Below are 25,006 nucleotides of genomic sequence, written 5' to 3'. Positions count from 1 at the left end.
CAGGCTGGAGAGAAGGCTCAGAGGTTGAACGCAATGGCTGCTCTTCCAGAAGTCCTAAGTTCAAGCCTCAGCAGCCACATATATGGTGGCTCACAGTCATCTAGAATGAGATCTGGTGCCCTCTTCTGGCATGTAGGCATGCATGCAGGCAAAACACTACATAATAAATAAACCTTTTTATTAAAACAAAACAAAACAAAAACATCTTTCCATAAGCTGCTTTATGGAACAGAAGACTGTGGTCCATGATGTAATGGGAGATGTCAATCAAAACACTGCCTACAGTCCAGGTAATATCAGAGCCGACCGCCGGTATACTTAAGAGCTCTTTACCAAAGGTTGAAATTGCTGTGGAAAAGAAATTCCCAGATTAAAAGCAGGCTGCTTTGAAAGCATTTTTAAGATAGGATTGCCATCTAGTGGTCAGAAAGTTATCATTTACTCTCCAAGTGGATAAAGGGGAAAGCAGGGAAAGTAGGGACAGTTTGGAAGAGCCTGCGGGAGATGTTTCTTTTTCTCTCACACTGCAGAGGCAGAAGAGGGTCAGGTCTCACTGCCACGACCATCAGAAGATCTTGAAGCTTTGCTATGGCTGTGTGTAGGAGCAAGGTAGGTTTAGCGCCCAATTTTGCTTACTAGTGTTTGTGTCCGTCACTCTTTGACAGAAACAATGTAAGGAAGGGAGACTTTGTTTGGGATCACTCTCTAAAGGGGGTTACATTCCATTATGGTGGCAGCAGAAGGTGGCTGGTAACACTGTATCCACAGTCAGGAAACAAAATGGTGAATGCTGGCGTTCTCTCTCTCTCTCTCTCTCTCTCTCTCTCTCTCTCTCTCTCTCTCTCTCTCTCTCTCTCTCTCTCCCCCTTGGTTTGGTTTTGTTCTGTTCTGCTTTCTTCGGTTTGAACAGGGCTTTACACTGTTGCTATACAAACCTTGACCTAACTATACCATCCAGGCTGGCCCTGAACTTCTGACAACCTACCTGCCTTGGCCATTGGATTACCTACATTGCAGGCAGGAGCCACTACATCCGACTTGTTTTTCCTGTTTGACTGAGTCTGAGGTCACAGATCTCCAGCCTTCTGGCCAGATCCGTTCATGTCACTTAAGCTTCTCTGAAAGCACCCATATACATGTACACCCAGAACGGTATTGCCCAGGTGACCCTAAATCCCATCAAGATGAGGGTCAAGATTAACCCCAACACTGGTAGACGGTTATGAGCAGGTTAATTAACCTCATCCATTGTTCTGTGAAATGGGGAAAGCAACCACGTACCTGGTGAGGCAATCAAATAAAACATTTCATAGAATGTGTCTGGTATATTGTAACCACTTAAAGTGGCACATCTGCTGTGATACAAGAACAGCTCATAACAACTGGGGTGGAAGAAGAGAGGGAGGACCGGGAGAATCGATAAGTTAATAAATCAATAAATCTTGAAGGAACCCCCCCCCCCAAAAAAAAGGACTGTTCTGAGGGAATCAGCCTTTCTTTTCTGAATATAGTTTCCTTTCCTCTTCTTATCTGTCATCCTGCTTCACCGAGTCATGTTGTCCACACATGATTCTGCCCTGACTCCTGCATTAGTTTGATTGTCTGGCTCAGTATGTAGAGTTCAACACTGTTCTTCTGTTGTCCCGTCCTGGATCCTCACTACCTTCCTGCCCATGGGAAGCTATTATCCGCTCTCCTATCTGCCTATCACCTCCCAGGCAAAGGCCTCCTTTTTCCAGTGCAGGGTTTTTTAAAAGCCTCTCCCTGCAATCACCCCTATCTTTCCACTAACCATCTCTGTGAACAGGTGCTTGAAAGCAAACAAGCAAACTTTATCTCAAAGGTCAATCTTACAACAAATTTCAGGATCCTTGGAACACTGGCAAACAACTAGTTTGGGGAGCAAACATTACAAAACCACTCGAGATCATGTCAAAGTCAACTTTGATCTGGACTAGTTATTTAGTATTTCCCTGATAACTGTTTCACCAAAAGGTTAATATTTATCCTTGAATATCCTTTACCCCTGCACTGGGCAGTGAGCCACCATACCAGGCTCTGCATGGCTACCTCTCCATACCGCTATTCCTGGTTATCGGAAGACCTTAGGATCAGGTTTGTCTTGGGTTATTGTCTATGTGCTTGGAACCTGGGGAGAAGACAGAATAGCAGGTGAGATTCTACCTAGGGTTGGCATTTGCGGGAGGCATATTGAGAGCTTGGCAATGAGCAGAACATGGAGATAGGTGGCATTGCCAGAGGAAGCTGTAGCACCAAAGAGTCTGTGGGCAGAAAAGGTTCAGTCTGGTTAATTTAAACTTGGAGACGGTAGAATGTGTATGTACCCTAGGGACAAATCAATCAAAGTATGTTCACATAAAAGGTTCTGATAACCCATAAGGTCCTTGTCCTTAGATGTGCTTAGGACATGGAACATTGGCCACACAGTAACAAGACTGGCTTGTTTGAATTGCACTCAGCTCCCAAATGAATCTACAGATCAATCTGGGAAGAACTGGAAAGAACAGGAACCAGGACAGGGTAGTATCGGCATATAGATAGCCAACAGTTGAGTGGAACTGAGGACTCGGGGAACAGATCAAAAGGAAAGGGGGTTTTCGTGTTCTTCTGTACCTCCCGGAATGCAATCTCCCAAAGCTTTGACTGGGAATCAGTCTGTAATTCTGCATTCTACAAAATCCTTCCGTTCTCATTAGAACCCTGAGGAGGATAGTGATGTCCTGATTTTATACCTCAGTCACTGCTGGAACTTGTACAAGTGATAGCGGCCATCACCTGAGGTCCCTTTTGAGAAGTAATGGAGATTTCCCCCATATTTCCAGTAGCCTCCCCTAGGAAAGAACTCATATCAATCTCTAAATCATGCCAGTAAGCTGAGATGAAATACTGACTCCCATCTTCAACCTTGACTGTGAATGTCTTGAGAGCTGAGAGAGAAAAACTACAGTTTTTCAATTTAATTCCCAGTACTTAGAAATAACACAAAAATGTGTATGTACAAATAATACATATTTGTTCATTTAAAATTATCTGACACACAAGGTTGCCCCTTTCCAAATAGAGATTTGGAAACCCAAGCTGCCTTTATCTCAAAGCTGTGGCTTATGGAAGACGGGGCCCCTTCGTGGCTGTCTGTAGCAGCAGAAAAGAAGTGTACTGAATCTTACCAGCGACCTAGCACAAGTCATGCCCACACCAAGCCTGTTGGGCAGAAAAGGCTATATAATCCCAACTATTCTTAAACAACTGGGAAATGTTACTAGTCTAGGGAGCAGTAAGTGATAGAAATACACCAGTGGAATATTAGTGTATGCATTATAGGACACCCTGGGGGTGAATGTCAGATCTAAAAACAAAATTCACTTGTACCTCATTCATAGTCTGAAGGTCATTTCGTACATTGTGGTTTGACCTGCGTGCCCCTGTGTGACATCGGGAATGGAAGGGCATCATGTTGGCTGTCAGTTTTAGGTTTTGGAGCATTTGGGATTTCTAACTCCTCAATCTATGATGAAGAGAAACCACTTGTGTAACTTCTGTCTGTTTGCACACCTGAGCAAATAGAGGCTAGACAGTGATCTCATGGGGTCACTGAGGACACTGTTCCCAGCGGCTTGAGTTTGTGAGAATCGACCAAGATCACCTCACCGCATGCTGAACAGCAGGTGCCCTGTTTCCTCCGTTAGCTGTTCCATGTGGCTTCAAGGACAAGAGGAGAAAGTCAGTTTTTGAGATCTGCAATTAAACTCTTACATCACGCTGTATCGTGAGCATCAAACGCTGTGACACGCGGAAGAACGTTTTGTAAGGTGTTGAGATGGAGCCGCATGAGTGTTTTTGTTTAGTTGGTAACTTGGCAACTTGTTTGCTTATCTAGTAGCTTTCTATTTCCCGGTAGAGTTGTGACGTTGGCAGGCGAAGTGAGATGCTGTCTATGACTACGGCATTTCAAATATCTAATCAGTGAGTTACCTGAAGTGTACATAAAGCGTATGTGTACAACTAAGGTATTCGCCAACGCCTTCACTATCAACCGCTCTTTGGCAACAGACATTTTCTTCTTTCCATAGTGATCAGCAGCCAGGTAACTGAAGTAGAACAAGCTGCTAGGTATGTGGTTCTGTATGAAGTCTTTTGCTCTTTCTCTCACTTGCAAAATGGAGGGTAATAATATTTTCTTTTGAGAATGGCAAAAAGGATTGAAACACTTAGCTACTCACACGGTGTGCTGAGTGTCATGGAGCACTAGGCAAACCGCTGCAACGTATTGTCAACATCTTGTTGTTGTTGTTGTTTTTGTTGTTGTAAGGAAACCATCACGTTGTTCCAAACACACAATACAATTCTCTCACTGCTTAACTGAATCAGGAAATCCCCTCCCCACCCTAAATACTCTATCAGCGTCTCGAACACCTATAGGAAGCAAACAGCTAACAACACACCTGGGCATCAACACTCTACTTGGAAGATATTCCTTTGGCGCTCAGAACATAATTTTCCCATAGACAAAATGATGTTAAAATAGTGATTGGAGTCTAAGTGACAGAAAACACCCACTTGATTAACAAAGTTTCTGAAAATGGGCATAGTCGCAATACAAAATGCTACAAAGCAAGGTTGTCGTGTTGGTGGTCATTATTCCACACGGGAAACTATAAAAATTAGTTTATACATCATTTATTTTATTTCTCACGAATGTTGATTGCGGAGAACAGCAATCTTAATTGCTGACACCACAGAGGGAAGGAGAAGTTAACAGAAAGGAAAGTAAGAACTGCCGAGATGCCTCTAAGAGTTGTTCCAGGGCTCTGGGTTGAGCGTGTCCCAGAGTTGTGATATGCAAGCCCCTAGAGCGGAACACAAGTGTGATCAGTGAGTTCCTCGCACCAGTGCAGAGAGAATTCAGAAACACCCAGATAGCATACTCTCTGAGGCAGCACATGGTCACGGGACAAGAAAGGAAGTGACGTGACAGAGAAGAAGTACAAGACAATGAGCGTGGTTGAGGGTCACTGGGACAAAGAGGAGAAAGTACCGTCTTAGGAAACAAATGAATGAGCATCATGGCCTGAGAGGGTCCTGTGCCTTTAACATGAGGGCCCAGAGATTCAAACAGGACTGCTTCTATGCTGTCTGAAACCACTGACTTAACAGATACCTCTGTATCCTCATTCTCAAACAAATGCGACATTCTGTTTCTCAAAGCCCCCCCTGTGCTGGAACACTCCTTCGCCGTTATTACTCTGAGGGCAGACCTGTTACTTATCCAGTCATTCTGTTAGTTCCCTCTCCTGTTTTGCCTGTCCTGAGGCTTCCTCTGCCTAGTCCCAGGGCTATTATCCCTTGTGATCTTATGACCCAGGCTGTTTCCCCAAGGGATGAAGCCCTCAGTCATAGGCCCCTTGCACTGAAAGCATGCAGAGCCCCATTCTGCTATCTTCTCCCTAAATAACTCATCCATGAATTTATTGCTGCTCTTTTACAAGATAACTGCTGTGGGCAAAGGCTTTGAAGATCACCCTGCCTTTTGCAACATCTATCCTTGAGGTTGGGACAGAGTTTTAGCCAACCTTGGACCCTATAATCTTCCAAACTGCAGCCTTGATTTTATCTTTGACATTCTAAATCTTGGCCTAAATTCTAAATTCCAAGAGACCAGGCCAAAGGACCTTGAAGGACAGTTCCTGAATTACCAAAGAAGTCTTCAGTGAGGTAAACTGTTCCCCTCCACTCTCTCACCCCATGTCTCTCAGCGCCCCCATGATTCTAACCTTGTTCCCCACAGAGAACCTCAGAGTTTTCCATCCAAATGCAAAATCTGACACTCCACAGTGTCTCAAGTAACAACAATTCATAAAATCTTCAGAGGATGATTGACTCAGTTCCCAGAGGCAAAAGACACATGGTCTAGGATGTGGATCAGCTCCCATTATCACCCTAAAGAAACAAGGTCTTCCTCTTCAGGAGAGTCAGCTCCAGTTGGCATCTTGGGTTAGGGATCAGTGTTTGAACATCAAACCAAGCAGCAGGTACCCTGTACATCCTTGCTCTTGGATTTTCATGTTTCACTCATTTCTGAATTGTTTCTCTCCAATTTTCAATCCTGAAAGAGCTTGAAGAAGCTCGAGGTGATAAAGTCCCCATAACTACTCCTCACATGCTATGAGATCTGTGTGCGAAGGCTCTCCTCGTGCCCGGCCTGCTTCTCAGGACAATCAGAATGGAAGAGAACTGAAGCGAAGCTTGTGAATGAGGTAGAGGAAATGCACACCGAGGAATCACTAGGGGACTAGAACCCTCCCTTCAGCTTCTGGTTTCAGCTCGGGTGGGACACAGATTACAACACGCAGAAACATCACACGAAGTTCTTTCTCAAGTTTGGGGAAAGCTTTGGATGGCACAGTATGCTGGATCCCCTTCAACTGTAAACCTTCCATTGTTCTTTTAATAAGAATAATGGACTCAGCACTCTACCAACCTTGACATATGTCATAAAAAGAAAAATGAATAATTGCATTTTTATGACTCCAACATTTTCTTAAATGTAATTTAACATGTAATTTATTTTACACTAAATTCATATCTTAAAATACTATAATGACAATGTTGCTCTTTACTGTTGAATTGGAAGCGAGCATCTCTTTTTGGGGGACTAACAGGAGATACAGTTCCCAAGTCCTTCCCTGTACTATTTTACTGTCTAATCATCCACAAGTTTCCTATTTTCTGAGCGTCAGTCTGTCTGAATCCAAAAGAAAGAGATCAATAGCCCCTTAGTGATATAGGTGTGTCTTCTATCTATCTGATTATTTCATTGGTTAATTAATAAAGAAACTGCTTGGCCTGATAGGTCAGAACATAGGTAGGTGGAGTAGACAGAACAGGATGCTGGGAAGAAGGGAAGTGAGTCAGATGCAATAAAGCTCTGACCCAAGATGGACGTAGGCTAGAATCTTCCCAGTATGCCAACCCTCATGGTGCTACACACATTACTAAATATGGGTTAATCAAAATGTGAGAGTTAGCCAGTAAGAGGCTGTAGCTAATGGGCCAGGCAGTTTCTTTATTAGCCAATGAAATCAACTCAAACAGAAGACCCTCCCACATCACTTTAGCTTTAATGCCTCTGTCTCCTCAACAGAGATGTTGGCAGATCCTAGTAGACGGAAAAATCAGAAGGGTATGTGAAAATAGGCAGCTTTGGTTACACCGAAGGATGCTGAGACAAATGTGTTATTGTCAAACAGCTTTCAAATTCCATAATCACCGTACTATGGACAGGTAACAGAATTGCTTCTCTTGGATTATACTCCAGTTCTGTGCAGTTTCTATGCTAGATATGTTCACAAGAACACAGCCATAGGCATTTAATATGCAAGATGCCAACCGTCAAAATCTGCTGAAATTTTACCCCCATCAAAGCAGAGACATGGCTCACAGAGGGATTCTAAATTGAGGCAATTTTCAGTTTACACAGTAATTCGGTGCTGTACTATCCTAAAGCCAAGAGGTACAGTACGTAGATCAGTGGATTCACCAGGAAAATGCACAGAACTCAGCAAAGAGTTGATGATTTGGGTTGTTTTAGTGAAAAGAAGCAAAGGGAAGTTAGGACAGGGAAAGGCCTGAAAAAAAAAATAAAACGAGTATAAAGATCCAAAAAGTGCATTGAATCTTCTAACGCCACGATGAGATGCGCTAGGGATCTGCCTACAGGCTCATGTTGGGGGCTAGTCATATGATCACCTTCCGTTCCAAAGTCGTAGGGTCCTAGAAGGAAAGCAGGTGTTTAGCACAAATCATTGTAAAAACAGTTCAGATACACTAAATCTCTCCCATCAGGCCTTGCTGATATAGAAAGCTTCTAGCTAGCCATAAACCAAGACCTAACCTTGAAAGCAGGTCTTCTAAGCAATAACATTCTAGGGGGCTGCTATCTTCACTTTTCTATGAACACAGAATTACGAACAAGAACATGCAAGATAGTTAGGTGTTAATGAGTAATTCATCGGCCTAGGGTTTCTGGACTGTTTTTGTTTGCTCGTTTGATACACCAGTGAGTGAGGTAGGTAGGGGTGAGTTAACCAGGGCTGCTGAATTTTGTCGGATTAACTCATGCTAAGTAGCTTCCCACCCATCCACTGACAAGGTCATCTATGCAAAGCTCTCTGAAGGCCAGTGCCTCTCCCTAACCTCCACCTAACGCTTCCACTTCCCTGAGACCCTGGTCTTTTCACGAAACTTCTCTTCAGCCCCTTAGGTAGGAATTAGGCGGTACTTCTCTGTTGGACTTTCCTGGGCTTTTTCCTCACTTCGATTGCCCTCGGGCCATTTCTGCCTCATTTCTACCCAAGCCAAGGTATTCAGCACCCCACATTTTCATCTGCCTTATTGGTCCTTTGCCATTCTGGTTGAAAAGTGAGTCTCTGAGAAGTATACCTTCCCCTCAGCCTATAACTTAAAAGTCCTTTGGTTTCTGCTTTTAGGCTTGGGGTAATTTTTACACCGTTGTGTCCCGCACTAGGGTTGGCTAGAGCTTTCAAGTTCACCTTTCCCCTCCTTTCCTTCTAGAATCTTCTCACTTGAGAGCCCCGGATGCTGCGACCAACCTCAGAGTCTCAGCATCTTAGCGGTCACTGATCTCACTGCCCTTGCTCCTATTGAAGTAGTTACTGGTGCCCCCTAAACTCTGCACTCTCCACCCCTCCTGTGTGTTTTTATAAGAAGTACCATGTGCTGTTTGCAGGGTTCAGATCATTGACGGTAATAAACGGGAGCAAAATGTCTCCTTGGCAAAGAGGTAGAAGGTGGTGACACTTGAGCAACATGTCTAATCACCCAGGCAAGAAGTAACCAGAGTCAATGGCTTTCATCAGGTTGGCCACACCTTGGGTAATTCAGCTATCCTGGGATTCCTGGAAGTTCTCACTTGATATCAGCTAAGACCGGAGTTTTCAGTGATGTAAATGCCAAGTAAAATCAAGGCTACTGAGACGTGAAGCTAGTCGGGCTGTTAGTAGGCAGTTCCTGGTCAGGGCAAGTGAGGTGAAATGGGCACCTGGAGACACCCGGAGTGCAAAGAAACTTCCGTTTCAGGAACACCCCAGCCACCTGGAAGGAGATGAGGAGGCACGAGACTCTTGGAAGAGGGTGGTAATCTCTTAAGATGTGAGACAATCTCAATACAATCTCCATGTCAGCCATGGTAGACATTTAGAAGAACGAATAATAGGGTGTTGGGAGTGGCCCTGAGAGAATGGAGGTCTTCCGGTTGGGGGGGGTTCAGCAGTAAAGACATGCAGTTAAAGAACACCAAACTACAGATGTTACATCTAGACAGCTTCACACTCTGATCCCCCTTTAGCCTCCCTTTTATGGCCAACATGATCTCACTGGGTTTGTTCGGGCTTTGTCTTTCGAAGGTCCAGAAATGTCTTTCGTGTGCTTGGCAGACTTTAGGGCACACGCACGCGAGCAGCTGTCGAAGTCATCGTGGGACTTTATTGAAGGAGCAGCTGATGAGGGCATCACATGCAAGGACAACATCGCAGCATTTAAAAGGTCTTCCCTTTGCCCTTTCTATTGTCACCCTAATGTGTTTTGCTGGAGAGCTCCCTAGATGATGACCATTCTAGTGTCTGTCTTTAGCAACACAGCATATACAGGAACTCGGCTGGCTTCTGTGCTGGTTTATTGTGGTGTGGGGATGAGGCGTAGGGAGCGGGAGGGGGGGAGGAGAGACGTTTTCTGGAGAGAATCTGTCTTACAGCTAGGGGAAGTGAGTTATCAGTTCTCTGCCTGCCAGCAACTTTGTAACATGTCAAAATGGAACAGGACCAGCCAGCGTGCCCAGCAGGGAAACCTGCATGTAGTTCCAGCCCTCTCGAGCTCCTAAAACCTCCACGCCTTGGAGGATGAAAATGTGAAGGATGGACAAGGTCTCAAGTTTGGAGAAAATAAGATCAAGGGCTGTCTAGGGATGATGGAAGATTGCTTCCAGTGAGAACTGGACTTGCAAACCAAGGGCAGGAGTGTATGTCAATGGACAATAGCTACAGACAAGTTTCCATTTGCCATAAAACAATGTTTTAGATATCATTTGTGAATTAACCTACCTTCCTTAAAGCAGTATATAAGTCAAACGAATTAGTCTCCTGGGTGGCAGGATGGGGGGAGGGGGGAGGATGACGACATGATTGTTTTCTAGGATTTGGACGCTTTTAATTAAAATTGCCTTATGTTTCTTTCCAGTGATGCCTAAAATTCCTTCCTTTTCTTTCTCTGTCTAGTCTTTGCTGATAAAGACTGAATTAAGTATCTAAGCACTGAGTGGCAAACCAGCCACAGAAACAGGACTCTAACAGAGCAAGACAGGCTAAGGGGGACTCTGGTTCAATGACAGCTCAGGAGTTACTGGGTTAATGTGGGGGAAATGGTTGCCTGGCAATTAGTCTCCTCCTGAGCCTACATCTGCTTATTTAAGACCGGCCCACTGATCCCACCAAGCTCTAAGCTCCAAGTCTGCTTAGGCCTGCATTGGGAATCAGGGTCCCAGCTGCAGGAAGCATCGCCATGCTAGAGAATAATCCACCTCATTGTCTAGTGCAGAATCCGCCTCTGCCCCCGATACCTGAGAGATGTGTCAGTGGTGGACACCAGGACCACAATTCAAGGGCAGGAGATCCAGGCCCCCATCTGCATCTCTCCCACAGCTTTTCACTCTATTGCCTGGCCAGATGGAGAGATGAGCACAGCCAGAGGTAGGAATCATCCCTTTCCAGGAGGCCACAAGAGACTGGGGGGCGGGGGGACTCACCCAGAGAAGTGGCAGGGAGCATCAAAACTTCTCACAAAAAGGCCTTAGGGGCATCAATCTTGTTGGAATTAAGTGGAAAATGTCTTTGATCCCAGCTCTTGGGAGTAAGAAACAGGAGACTCTCTGTGAGTTCAAGGCCAGCCTGGTCTTCAGAGTGTGCCAAAGCTATACAAAGAAACCCTGTCTTCAAAAAAAACCAAAAAAACAAAAAAAGATAGCAAAGGAATTGCTTAAGCCATTGCATAACATTGCATGTAGATTGTAAAAATACATGCATTGGCATTAATTTTTGATTAGACCCAATTCTTTGGCCAGTGATATACCTTCATAGTAAGATAACCCTACCGGGGAGACACCCTGAAATGAAGACAGCAGGAATGGAGAGAGAATAGTTCAGTGACCATGATGTGACTTAATACCTTTCTATTTGACAAACAAAGCCACATGGAAGAGGAGGAGTGGGGGCTGAGTCTTCTCCCTCTCAGATAGGCGTGTCTTCCGCTACAAAGCACAGGATTTCCGCTGTGGAGCATCTTCCCATGTCTAAATCGTCTCCCTTCTACGAAGGGATTCCTAGGAGCTTTGCTTTCCTCCTTGAAGGGTGTAACACACCCAAGGGCAGCTTTGGGGGATTCAATGACGTCTCCTGTTAGAAAATCCTCATTATCATGAACAAGATTTACAGAGCAGCTTATGCAGAAAAGAACACAACACCAGGCCTCTCCATTGACCCAAATCCTGTGGGGAAGTAGAATGAATGGGGCAGTCTCTCTACTCTGGGGAAGTCTGGCCAGAGGCTAGTTCAGACAACTCTGCTTTCCAAACTGGGTCCCACCCCCTGCTTTGCAGCTGCTCAGGAAGCCAACATCTGCTACATCACCAGCACTTATGCCAGCTGTCCCCTGGAAGACATTGTTGCAGCTGCCCCCAGAGGCCTCCGATGGTTCCAGCTCTACGTACAGTCAGATTGGGAGCTCAACAAACAGCTGATTCGGAGAGTAGAAGCCCTGGGTTTCAAAGCTTTGGTGATCACTGTAGATGTACCAGTAGTTGCCAAAAGGCGACAGGACATAAGAAACCAACTAAATTTAGCGGCAAACTTAATGCGGATGGACCTCCGATCACCTGAAGAGGTGAGAAAGCTATCAGTCCCGGAGGGCATTTCTTCTAAGCAATGTTTAGAATAAGAAGAACCCCTTATTGTCCCTCCCTTTTTTTCCTCCTCCTTCCCTCCTTCCTTCCCTCACCCCTCTCTTCTTTTCTCCCTCCTGCCTTCTTTTCCATGAATATTTTTCCATACCTGCCTTGTTGTGGGGGAGCAGGAGGGGAGCAGTTAGAGAGCTGGTACCTGGTTTTAGCTGCCCACAGCTTCCAGGCAGAACTGAAGACCAAATGCGCATCCCTGAAGCTGTTCAGGCTGCCATCAAAGATGTTCAACTAGGCCTGATTGGGAGATTGGTGGAGGGGTGGAGTCTTAGAGAGTTGTGCAGGAACTGGAGAGCACACTAAAGTATTCATCTAATATTTTCTATTTCGTGTATTTGCACGGAATAGACAGACAAAGTGACTCTTGGGAGTGGACCCCCGCAGCACAGGTGCACAGCTAGCTAGCTAGTCCAGACAGCTGGGACCCCAATCTGCTGCCTTGAAAACTTAAAACTCCTCCAGAAGCATCAGGGTACTGAAGCACATCTTTTGGAAGCCTCTCAATTAAGGACAACAAGGGCCACTTCCTTCATTACATTCTAACTATCAAAAAAAATGTCATGCCTTTGATAGTGAAAATCAGGGCCACAGTAATAAGGGCCTTTTCAGCCTGTGGGCAGCTATTATTCCTCTGGGTGTCCTTGGATCAAGAGACACATCAAAATTTAAGGAAATCTACTAAATACTGAAATCCAAGGCCAGATAAAAGGCAATGCCTAGTTTAAGGTTCTTATTGCTTTGGTTTTATTAGTTTTCTTAGCTCAACCATAAAATGTCAGTCTCTGGGCAGTGGTGGTGCACACCTTTAATCCCAGCACTCAGGAGGAGAGATGGGCAAATATCTGGAATTTTGAGGACAGTCTGGTCTACAAAGCAAGTTCCAGGACAACCAGAGCTGTTACATGAGAAACCCTGTGTCAAAAAAAAACCAATGAGAATGAGAGAGAGACAGAGACAGAGACAGAGAGAGACAGAGACAGACACAGAGAGAGAGAGAGAGGACAGAAAGATGTTAAAATGACCCATACTGTTTTTTTCTCACATACTAAACTCTGCACCCTTTTAAAGTATAGATTTGTCTTATCTGTCATTGTGTCTCCAAATCCGAAAATAATTATCAAGCAAAGACATTGATTAATGGTCAGTGAACAAGTCATTGAGGCAGAATTTCTTTATACAACTTTTGTGAGAGGAAGGAACTAGAACCAGAGCTGGATAGCTTTGCTCAGGTCTCATAGCTTACAAATACAGGGAAATAGGAGGCGGGGAGGAGACGGAGATTTTTTTAATTAAAAATAAATAAATAAGAAAAAAACAAATACAAATAATATTGTTCCAAGTGCGCTCATCTTCTGAGAGGCTCCCGTGGTGTGAGCGTTTGGGACTAACATTCACCTTCCCGTTCCCTGCAGAGAAATTCCACGTGCCCTGCCCCCACGTCTTTCCCAAGTACATCTTTCTGCTGGCATGACCTCTCCTCGATTCAGAGTATAACTCGATTGCCCATTATCCTCAAGGGGATTTTGACAAAAGAGGATGCAGAGTTAGCAGTGAAACACAGCGTCCAAGGCATCATTGTTTCCAACCATGGTGGGAGGCAGCTTGACGAGGTTCCTGCTTCAGTAAGTAGGGTGATTTCCGAGGGGTGTGTCTGAATGCTCTATGCATGGCTACACCAAAGCCCCCTACTAAATCTGCTGCTGCACATTGTCCTCCCTTATCAGGGCTAGTGCCTATAGATTTGAAGGATGGATAATAACTAATAACAGCCTAATGTGCACATGACTAGTTTTGCAAATTGTATGTGTCATATACCTCCATTCTGTGGCACTGCTGCAAAATAGATATATTCTAATTTTACAGTTAGGATACAGGAGTTTACAGACATCAGCTAACGTGTGAAGTTCACAATAGCAAAGGAGATGTTCCAAAGGCATTGACGCCCCTGTCTTCGGCCAGCAGTGATCCGATTAAAGCAGTGATCCGATTAAATGTGTCCTCATGGCTTTATAGACATCTCAAGATTTCCTATCTGACACAATGTAGGAAGGAGCAGCACCTCACATGGACGCAAAAGTGTTTTTCAACATGGATCTGAAATGTACCGATTCGCTAGTGCATAGCACACTGACGAATCCTTTATGCAAATCTCTAGCAGCTTACACTAGCCCACAAATGTGTCTGTTCTGCATGGTGCTCAAGAGTACTGAACGGAGGAAAGGGAAGTAGGAGAGGAGTCTTTAAATGGAGATCAGCTGTTAATTTCTCCTGGAAGATCTATTTACGCTCTTTTCCCCAAAGGCACTTCTCATTCAACAGAAGGAAAACTTTTTCCTCCCCAATTCCTTTTACCTCTTATAAAAACATCCATGAACAAAAAGAAATAATTTTTTAAAAAAAACAACCCTATCAAGATATCTTTCATTGCCCTCCCACTCCATCCCAACCCCAACCAACCATCCCATTCCCACATCTTTTTATCTCCCGTCCTTCCCCCTTTACCTCCATCCCAGTCCCCAGTATACCCAGGAGATCTCATCTCTTTCTCCCTCCCTGGACGATCAGTGTGTCCCTCTTAGGGTCCTCCTTGCTACCTAGCTTCTCTGGAGCTGTGGGTTGTTGTTGCCTTGGTTATCTTTTGCTTTACATCTAGTATCCACTTATGAGCCAGTACACACCATTTTTTTTTTCTGAACCTGGGTTACCTCATTCAGGGTGATTTTTTTTTTTCTAGTTCTATCCATTTGCCTGAAAATGTCATAACGTCATTGTTTTTAACAGCTGAGTAATACTCCTTTGTGTAAATGTACCACATTTTCTTTATCCATTCTCTGGTTGAGGGGCATCTAGGTTGTTTTCAGGTTCTGGTTATCATGAATAATGCTGCTATGAACATCGTTGAGCAAGTGTCATTGTGGTATGATTGCGCATCCTTTGGCTATATGCCCAAGTAAGGGATTTCTGGGTCTTGAAGTAGATTGATTCCCAATTTTCTGAGAAACCGCCATACTGATTTCCAAAGTGCCTGTACCAGTTTAGACTCATAGCACAGGAGGAGTGTTCCCCTGAGTCCACATCCTCTCCATCCTAGACTGTCATCAGTGTTTTTGATCTTAGCTATTCTGACAGGTATAAGACCTGTCAGGGTCATTTTGTATGTATCTCAGAGTCATTTTGATTTGCATTTCCCTAGTAAGGATGCTGAACCGTTTCTTAAATGTCTTTCAGCCATTTGAGATCCTTCTATGTTGGGAGCCACCTTTGTGGGGTGACTTCTGCTGTGGTCCTAGCTGCAGCTGGTTGGTGCATTCCAGGGTAGGAGCTTGAGGATTAGAAACATTAGGGTAAGAGGAATAGAGATAAGCAAGAAACACAAAGGCCGGCATCAGGAGGGTCACTCGGTGAACACTGAACTCAGGGAATACTCGCCTCGTTTATCCCACATGCTTGTATATTTCACTCCAAAATGGGAGGGAGGGAGGGAGGGAGGGAGAGAGGGAGGGAGGGAGGGAGGCAACAGGCTTCATGAGCATGAAGCAAGGAATAGTCTTGAATTCGCCATCCTTTGGTCCAAGTGGAGCAGATCTATTGAACACTCAAAATACTAATTAGCCACACCCTAGGCCAGAATCGCTCGTTTGTAGCCACACCTGTTGTTAATAACGTTGAGAGCAAAAATCAGCTCCAACTCTTCTGCTTTCAGACAGGGTGGAATAGGCTCACCTTTTGGGGTCTCCACACTTCTGTTGAGATTTCTCTGTTTAGATCTGTACTCTGCTTTTAAATAGGATTGTTTGGTATTTTTTATGTCTAGTTTCTTGAGTTCTTTATGTATTTTGGAGATCAACCCTCTGTCAGGTTGAGGAGTGAGTGGGGGAGTGGGCTGGGGGAGGTGAGAGAGAGGGAGGAATTGTGGTTGGTATATAAAATGGATAAAAAAAATTAAGAAAAAATAAATAGATGTATGACCATTGATGCAGTGTGAGAAAGGATAGACCGGAATTTGATTTCTTAAATTGGTGCTATTCTGGTTTTGTCTCCGGAAAAGCAGAATTGAATCAAAATTAAAATGGCTCTAAAGTTATATGCAAAATAAATGAGACTAAGGAAATGTTAGTTAAAACTGTTGTAAATCTCCATGAGTAGAAGGAATAGAATTTGAAAATATGGAATTTATAGTGGTTTCATCAAGTGACTTTCACTTTCTTCTCTTCATAGACTTTGTTTCCAGTAAAATAAAAATATAAACACACAAAAAACCCGCCCCTAATTTCATCACAATCATTGGTGTTAATTTTTTGATACTTACTAATAAAATAGATCTTTTGCTTTAAAATATATATACATAGGAATATGTTTCATAATTTCCTTCTATTCAGTTGCCCTTGTATTAGGCATGCACTTTTATTCATAAGCCTCTCTTCTTTTTAATGTTGTATCATGAATGGACAGTTTATATAATCAACCCCTTATAGTTGAACATCTGCATTGATTCCAGTAGTTCCTACTTTGTTTCTTTTTGTTTGGTTTGTTTGTTGTTTGATTGAGATAAGGTTGCACCATGTAGCCCATATTAGCTTTGGATTCTTTGCCTTCTCACCTGTTTCCTGAGTGTGGGAATTGCAGGCATGCGCCACTATATCTGACTTCATTTTTTTAAAATATTCTAAACAATACATCGAACACACTTAAAACCTTAAGTGTGTCCTTGATTAATTCTTTAGAAGATAGTGTCTAAGACTGGGGAATCCCAAAGCAGCTCTAGCTGGGCTCTGGGGTTTGCGGAGCTGAGTGACTTTATCTGCCCATCACTCCTTCCCTAGCAGGCCCTGCCTATTGAGAACAGTGGGATGCCAGGCCTGTGTGGAGAAAGGCTCACTCTGCTGGGCCTCTCAGTGAAGCTGGATTGAGAGGTGTAGCTGTGCCTTTCAAGTCAGGAGAAGATGAAGGGAGCAGGGGACTGGAAATGGGCCCTTCACTTCCAGGATCTGGCATACAAATCTGGCCCACTGGCCAAGTGAATTGAGCTTCATTGTTAATAATGGGTGGGGTTGGTATCTGCTTTTTACCATTTCCCCTCATATATTGACTTTCAATGAGCAAAGCATTTGACGCAACTAACCAAGCCAAAACCTCCACAGAGATTGCCCTGAGATAACACTCCTCTCTCTGAGCAGTGACTCAAGCCAAGAGTGCTGAGCCAACAAGGAGATCAGGTTAAGGACCAGAATGTAGCTTTGGATTTTAACATTATCAACACTTCTGTCTCATCAAGAAGCCTGAGCAAGTCCCCTCACAATTGCCTCTGAAAAAGAAAATACTTCAAAGAGATGAGTTCCTGTTCTGTGAATCTCCGTAGAACACCACTGTCCTTGTGCCAAACAGGGAACTCTCAACAGACAAATCTCAAATGACTGAAAGTCACATAAGGAAATGCTCAACATCCTTAGCCATCAGAGAAATGTAAATCAAAACAACTCTGAGATTCCATCTTACGTCTATCAGAATGGCCAAGATCAAAAGCATTGATGACAACTTATGCTGGAGAGGATGTGGGGTAAAGGGAACACTCCTGTATTGCTTATGTGAGTACAAACTGGTACAGCTGCTTTGGAAATCTGATGGCGTAAATCACAAACAATCCCACACCAGTTTGGAATTATGATTAATAGAATGGTTATTTATTTAAAGGGGAAAAACTTACAGATCACCGTCCCAGACAACAGCCCTCTACGCAATCAGGAAGGGAGCCTAGTCGTCAGAAGCGGAGCCGGAAGCCAGAGAGCCAGCAGAGGGAAGTGGCCGCATTTTTAAAAAGAGAGACCACGCCCCAATGGGCTGGTATCTCAGCAGCTATTGGCTGAAGGAGCAGAAGGAGCTCCCGCAACACCTCCCCCTTTTGTTTAAGTAAGAGAGTTCTAAACCTACTATGAAATTATATACAATAAGCATAAATATCCTATTCCAACTAGCTTAAGTCTTGTATAATAAATAACTTGGTCAAGTCATGAGAGGAAAGTAACTACATTTATATAGTCTTCAACCCCATCGAAGATCTGAGAAGGAAAATAATGTTACCTGAGTAATTAGGAAGTGCATTTAAACAACTTTTAAAACATGTAACAAATCACAGAGACAACTAGCTACCTGGACAATCACCCAAAGTCACGTTTGCAGCTTTGAAGCAACCAACTTTGGCTAAGGCCTAACGTAACTGACATACCATTTTTAAAGGCAAGAAACTTTTCAGAACTATCTTACCCTGTCTTGGCAGGATATGACAGTCCTGTTTTATCCATTTATGGATGATCTGTATCTGTCAGTGGTTGAGGTATGGGCATTTCTTTGCCCAAAGGCCAGTTCTGCCAAGAAGAAAGGCTCCACGTGGAGTGTCTTTGGTGCTCAACATTCTCTTGGGAATAGATTGGTGTTGCCAGGAGCAATTGTGTCTCACTACCAAATTATTTGTCTACCATGGAATTCTGAGTTAAATTAAAGGCCATTTTTTACAGCTCTTTGAAGAGGTTGAAGATTATCTATCTATTCTGAGTATAATCTCTATTTATCTAACGAACCTGATTAGTCTAATTATAAATGACAAACATAGATGACTACTGATCTATATAATTCTCAATACCTATCTAACTTAAAGACTAAGACAATAAACAACTGTGCAATAAATGAGGACAATATAACCTCCAAATATAAACAATGTACAAATATACAATGCAATATGGTAAATACAATATATATATCAATACATAAATGTTTTAAACAGAGGTAGAAACATGTATGCATACAATAGTCAATATAATTTAACTTTGTATCAATATACAAGAATTGATACCAAATTATTTGTCTAAAAACAGTAACACACAATTACAAATCTATTATCCCATCATCCAATTATCCCTCTTTTTTTTTTCAAAAAGATCCCTGAGCTTATAAAATTCCTCCCCCAACCCCCAAACCCTCAACCATATACTAATTATAATTAACCCTTAAATAATGTCCCTAAACCCTGAGGGAGGGAGGGCTCGCACCAAGCCGCGCTGGCGGCAGGCAGCCGAGCGGGGAAAGGAGGGGTCCTAAAACCAAACGCTGGGTGCCGGATGATGGCGTAAATCACAAACAATCCCACACCAGTTTGGAATTATGATTAATAGAATGGTTATTTATTTAAAGGGGAAAAACTTACAGATCACCGTCCCAGACAACAGCCCTCTACACAATCAGGAAGGGAGCCTAGTCATCAGAAGCCGAGCAGGAAGCCAGAGAGCGAGCGGAGGGAAGTGGCCACATTTTTAAAAAGAGAGACCACGCCCCAATGGGCTGGTATCTCAGCGGCTATTGGCTGAAGGAGCAGAAGGAGCTCCCGCAACAGAAATCAGTATGGCAATTTCTCAGAAAATTAGGAAATAATCTACCTCAAACCCAGCAATACTACTGTTGGATATATACCTAAAAGATGTTCAATCATACCACAAGGACATGTGCTCAACTAAGTTCATAACAGTATTATTTGTAATACCCAGAACCTGGAAACAACCTAGATGCCCCTCAGCCAAAGAATGAATAAAGAAAACGTGGTACATGTTCACAATGGAGTACTACATAGCAGTAAAAAATAATGACATCTTGAAATTTGAAAGCAAATGAATGAATCTAGAAAAAAACATATTGAGTGAGGTAATCCAGACCCAGAAAGAGAAATGTAATATGTATTCACTAATAAGTGGCTTTTAGACATAAAGCAAAGAAAAACCAGCCTACAATTCACAACTCCAGAGAACCTAGACAACAAAGAAGACTCTAAAAGAGACATACATGAATCTACATAGGAAGGAGAAAAAGACAAGATCTCCTGAGTAAACTGGGAGCCTGGTAGTCACAGGAGAGAGTAGAAGGGGAGAGGAGAGGAAGGGAGGGGAGCTGAGGAAAATGTATAGCTCAATAAAAACAATAAAGAAAAATAAATGTAAGCCATATAAACCCTTTTCTCCCCCCACCAAAAAAAAAAGAAAACACTGTCTTTGTGCTTCCTCTTGGAATCAAGACACATTTTCAGAGAAATTCAGTAAATGACCTGTTCTAACATTAAAAATGGACTATTCTACACCCTAGGCTAAAATCAGTTTCTACTGTTATTATTTCATGTATTCGCTTTTTAATTTAGTTTTTACATTTATTTATTTATTTAGTGTTTGCTCACCTGTGTGTATGTGTGTGTATGTGTCTATGTTCACCTGTGTCTGTGTGTACATGCTCATCTTTTGTATGTGCATGTGTGTGTGCATGCTCACCTGTGTGTACGTGTGTTTATGTGTGTATGCTCATCTGTGTGTATGTGTTTATATGTGTGTTTGCTCACCTGTGTGTGCATGTTCACCTGTGTGTATATGTGTATGTGTGTGTGTGCTCACCCGTGTGTGTGCATGTATGTGCATGCTTACCTGTGTCTGTGTGTTTGTGTGCATGCTCACCTGTGTGTATGTGTGAGTGTGTGCAGGCTCACCTGTGTGTATATGTGTATGTGTGTGCATGCTCACCTGTGTCGATGACTATGGGTGAGTGCAACAAATGCCTTCACCTGCTGAAACATCTCACAGGCCCTATTTTTGTTCTTCTGAGAATCTTATGTAGCCCAGGCTGACCCTGAATTCCTGGTTCTCTTCGTCTCTGCTTCCTGAGTTCTGGGTTTCCAGGCGCTCTCTCTCTTGGCTTCTGAGCTCTACTTCTCAATTACTATCAGCTGCTCTGCTGCGGAGGTCTAGAGGGGATTTTATAAATATGCTTATTTCCTTTTCTACAGCATCATAAAAATATTCCAGATCATACCTGGACATGAGTTTTCTTAAGTTATTACGTAGGTCTAACATACATCCTGTGCTCCCTCCATACCAACATCAAAGGTCAGAGTTATTTCATTCATTTTTTTAAAATTATGTCTCTGCTCAGACTCGAGCAGTTTTTGATGGCTTCCTTTCACACTGTCAGGGTCTGGTCATATTTATTCTTCTAAAAAAATAAAAAGACTTGGTGTCCAAGCAGCAGAGGACATCTCTGACTCTGACATCTTAGAAACAGAAATGAGAGAAGGAATCTAAAGGATAACGGGTTCCCTAGGGCCAAGTGAATCCTATGACTGGGAAGACGGCCCCGAGTGTATAACCAGGAACCAAGCAAATCGTCCAACCCGGAGAGGATTGCTAGAAGTCAGAAGCTAGACTGGAGGGGAGATAGAAATGGCTGCAGGGATGATGGAGGAGTGTCTATGTGTTACTTTCATTATTAATAAAGAAACTGCCCTGGCCCTTTAAGAGACAGAAAATTAGGTAGGCGGAGTAGACAGAACAGAATTGTGGGAGAAAGGAAGCAGAGTTAGGGAGACACTTCAGGCAGTCCCCATAGTGAGTCGCCATGCCTCTCCTCTCAGAGATGGACGCAGGTTAAGATCTCTCCTGGTAAGCGATCCACCTCATGGTGCTACACGGATTACTAAATATGGGTTAATCAAGATGTGAGTAAGAGGCTGAAATTAATGGGCTAGGCAGTATTTAAAAGAATACAGTTTCTGTGTAATTATTTTGGGTAAAGCTAGCCGGGTGGCTGGACGCAGCCCGCCGCTCCTTCTACACAGGGACAGTGGGGGACTCTCATCTGGTCTTCAGGAGGCTCCAGGCCTCAGGAAACTGCAAGCACAGTTGGAGAAAACAGAGAAGGACTTAGAGTTTGCTTGGATGGCCTGGTCCTCCCCTACTTTGGGTGGACATTCATCTCCCAATGCCACGAGAAGCTAAGCAGATTCACCTGAATCCGTGTGTCTTTCTTTCTCAGATCGATGCCCTGATGGAAGTGGTGGCTGCTGTCAAAGGGAGAGTTGAAGTGTACATGGATGGTGGGGTTCGAACCGGCAATGATGTGCTGAAGGCACTGGCCCTTGGGGCTAAGTGCATTTTTCTCGGAAGACCAATCCTTTGGGGCCTTACCTACAAGGTAGGATTGCTAGCAAGAGATTCTGAACTTGGCATTCATTCCCATGGGTTTCTGCAACCCGACTTCCAGTGAAGACGCTTGCAACAGAGTTTCAGGTCACCTCCCCTTCAGGCCTTTGCAGTGTTCCACAGACTTCATCATCCCTCACCCTTCCTTTCCCGCTTTGTTTTCTTTTAGTCTCTACAGAATTCTGCTTTCATTGATTCTATCCTCCCTGCAACAGTGCTGACCATGCATGCACACAGTTTGCCCCCAACAGGCGGTCAGAACGTTCTACCAAAGCTCTGTCTCTCCCCTCCTACTTTTCAGGGTGAACATGGTGTTCTGGAAGTTTTAAATATTTTAAAAGCAGAGTTCCACACTTCCATGGCCCTTTCAGGTACGTATTCTGTTCGAAATCCTTCACTCTGCTTAACCCTGCCTTGGTTCTGTAGTTGTCCTTAAGGAAGAAGAGGGTAGAAACATTCTACAAAGAAATTAGTGGGGCGGGGTTGCTCTCTGGCAGTGGAAACACTGTGCTGGTCTGTAGGTCATGGTCAGTTGCTAAATTAGTTCCCTCTGTGGCTGTCTAAGGCTCTCACCTCTGGTGTGAAAGTTAACCGTTTCCTAACATCTTTTAGGAAAATTATCTCTCTGTGGGTACATTTTTTGTGGCACATATGGATGGAGGTGAAGGTGGCTACATCAAGTTCAGTACCACACAGCCTCTTCCTAAAGTCTTTCAGGCTTGCCATCACCAGGGACTGCTTGATGCTCTTTCTCGCAGCTCCCCAAACCACCATGCTGGCCTTGCTATCTAGATTCTTTCTCAATCCCTATGTGGAAGCCAGCTCTAGTCTTTATGCTACATACTAATTAAGGTCTTAAATAAAGAATGCTCTTTCCTTGACAGAAACTTCTCTAGGAGGCAATTGGTATATAGGATACTCACCCGAACTGCTACAGTATCCTTGAGTCTATTCTTCCTCCCAGACCAGTACATACGGTCTAAGTATACCCACCTTTAGAACTGAGCTAAAGATCAAAGATGGCTAGTGTATGCTGTTAGGTTTTTGGTGTTAAAATAGAGATTGTGTGTGTGTGTGTGTGTGGTCGTCTTACATTTTGATCTGGTTATGTGTAAACTATGAGCAACTTGAGATCATTGATTCCCACTGCAACCATACAACGAGAATTCCAGTACTTATTCAATATGAATAACACTTTAGCAAGATAAGCACAAAGATTAAAGGCTTGTAGCTGCTGCATATCCCATGCCTATGGAGAAAGAGCAATGAGCTGTTGAACTGTGACAGAGAGAGAAACACAGACACACAGACATACATGCATGCATACAGGCACACGTGGGGGAGACAGAGACAGTGAGAGAGACCCAGACACACACACACACACACACACACACACACACACACAGGGGAGAGAGGATGTGCAGGAGCAGGTAGGGGAAAGGACAATTCTTGGCAGCTGCTTCTCTCCAGCTCTTCTGTGGGATGCGAACCCAGACCATCAGATCTGCATCCGGGGTCCTCGCCCAACTAAGCCCGCTCACCTGCCTGGCAGCAGGCTCACTACATGATTCTTTCAGGCTGCCGGTCAGTCGCTGAGATCAGTCCGGACCTGATTCGCTTTTCCAGATTATAAAGAACTACTGAGATTGCCTACAAGGGGAAGACAAGACCTCAACGTGGTATGCAAGGCTTTTCTCCTTTGGCCCCATCCAATCTGGGAGTTTGAGCCCTGTATCCTCAAAAATATAGAGGAATGGAGAAAAGATAACAGCTCCCACCATAGTGTATGTGGATGAAGGAATAACATCTAATATTCTACAGAATACCTACAGTTGACAACAGTTAATTGACTATGTGAAATAGCCACGTAACAGCAAGAAAGGAGATAGTTAAGTCTGATGTGACATGCAAGTTATCTTCATCTGATTATTATGTACATTATACATTATTAAAATGCTCTGCTGTACCATAATTACAATAATTGTGTGCAATTACTATGTATCAATTAAAATAACGATATATGTTCAAAAGGAAACGGTTACCATGATGTACTTTTACTCATTTCATCCTGCAAGACATATTGGGAATTTTTAAACTTTAATCCATATAGTCAAAGTCTGAAACATAAAACAGCAGAGACCAAAGGAATGTTTGAATTATTCAAGGTTCTGATGCAGGACATTATGGAAATTTTATGATCTATTTCCTAATGTCCATCTAGTTAGTAACTGGCCTCCAAAAAAAAAAAAAAAAGCAAAAGGAAGATTTTGAAACTCATTTTCAAGACTCTGTGACTAAGCTAAAATGAACTATTCCAGTCCTTCACCAATATCTTTATTCTGGCCATATTAGTTTTGTCAAATGAATGTACACCTTTTCAATAAAGTTTATAGACGTAAGATAATTGTAAAGATTAAAGTCTGCTACCCAAACCAGCCTCACCCATTTCCTGGAGGATATGGCCACGTCTAGACGGGCTTTGCTCTTCTTTAAGATGCTCTACAGCCCCAGACTCCTTTGATGCCTTTTTGGACCAGTGTTTTCTGTATCATGGAACTGTGTGCCAGGCACCATATCTTTCCCTATCCCCCATTTACACCCCCATAACTTTAGCTCCACCATTCTCATCATCTGAGAATAAGAATGCCTCAGTACTAATCTGCCTCCGTGATTGCCATAGTTAACATCAGCCGTCAACTTGACAAAGACCGAGAGTCCTCTTGGAAGAGGGAATGCCAGCTGAAGAACTCCTTCAATCAGATTAGCCTGTAACCATGTCTTGGAAGGATTTTCTTAATTACTAATTGATAAAGGGCCTGGCCTACTGTGTACAGAGAAATCCCTGGGCAGATGAGCCTGAGCTGTATTTAAAAAGCTAGCTAAGCAAGCCAGAGGGCCAAGTCAACCTTTACCCTCTAACCACCTCATAACTAAACTTGTTCGTGCACCCCTGCTGATG

The 25,006-nt window shown here is 43.5% G+C and overlaps 1 protein-coding gene across 7 annotated transcripts; it reads left to right on the top strand.

The window, feature by feature from the left end:
* Nucleotides 1–482: 482 nt before the first annotated feature.
* On the top strand, nt 483–24,442 carry Hao2 (hydroxyacid oxidase 2). 7 transcript variants are annotated; one of them, XM_038311814.1, is made up of 9 exons: nt 1,991–2,115; nt 6,132–6,275; nt 9,444–9,582; nt 10,630–10,781; nt 11,687–11,970; nt 13,456–13,665; nt 21,881–22,039; nt 22,349–22,418; nt 23,625–24,442. In XM_038311814.1, the coding sequence occupies exons 3-9, from the start codon at nt 9,452–9,454 to the stop codon at nt 23,678–23,680; spliced, it is 1,062 nt and encodes a 353-aa protein (XP_038167742.1). In that variant the 5' UTR covers nt 1,991–2,115; nt 6,132–6,275; nt 9,444–9,451; the 3' UTR covers nt 23,681–24,442. The 7 variants fall into 7 exon arrangements, with proteins under 7 accessions (XP_038167744.1, XP_038167741.1, XP_038167745.1 ...); XM_038311816.1 differs by lacking the exons at nt 1,991–2,115; nt 6,132–6,275 and adding an exon at nt 483–609; XM_038311813.1 differs by lacking the exon at nt 6,132–6,275 and having other exon boundaries at nt 1,983–2,115.
* Nucleotides 24,443–25,006: the final 564 nt, after the last annotated feature.

Source organism: Arvicola amphibius, chromosome 14, assembly GCF_903992535.2.
Source record: "Arvicola amphibius chromosome 14, mArvAmp1.2, whole genome shotgun sequence".
In the NCBI taxonomy this organism is placed as follows: domain Eukaryota; kingdom Metazoa; phylum Chordata; class Mammalia; order Rodentia; family Cricetidae; genus Arvicola; species Arvicola amphibius.
Note: the sequence above shows the minus strand (reverse complement) of the source record. Positions and strands in the feature narration are given on the sequence as shown.

Bases quoted from the DNA above. Each gene is read 5' to 3' on its own strand.
- Hao2 (XM_038311816.1), top strand. From the start codon at position 9,452: ATGTCTTTCGTGTGCTTGGCAGACTTTAGGGCACACGCACGCGAGCAG. The intron at 22,040-22,348 runs GTAGGATTGCTA...CCTACTTTTCAG, and splicing joins TTTGGGGCCTTACCTACAAG to GGTGAACATGGTGTTCTGGA. The intron at 22,419-23,624 runs GTACGTATTCTG...TGATTCTTTCAG, and splicing joins CACTTCCATGGCCCTTTCAG to GCTGCCGGTCAGTCGCTGAG.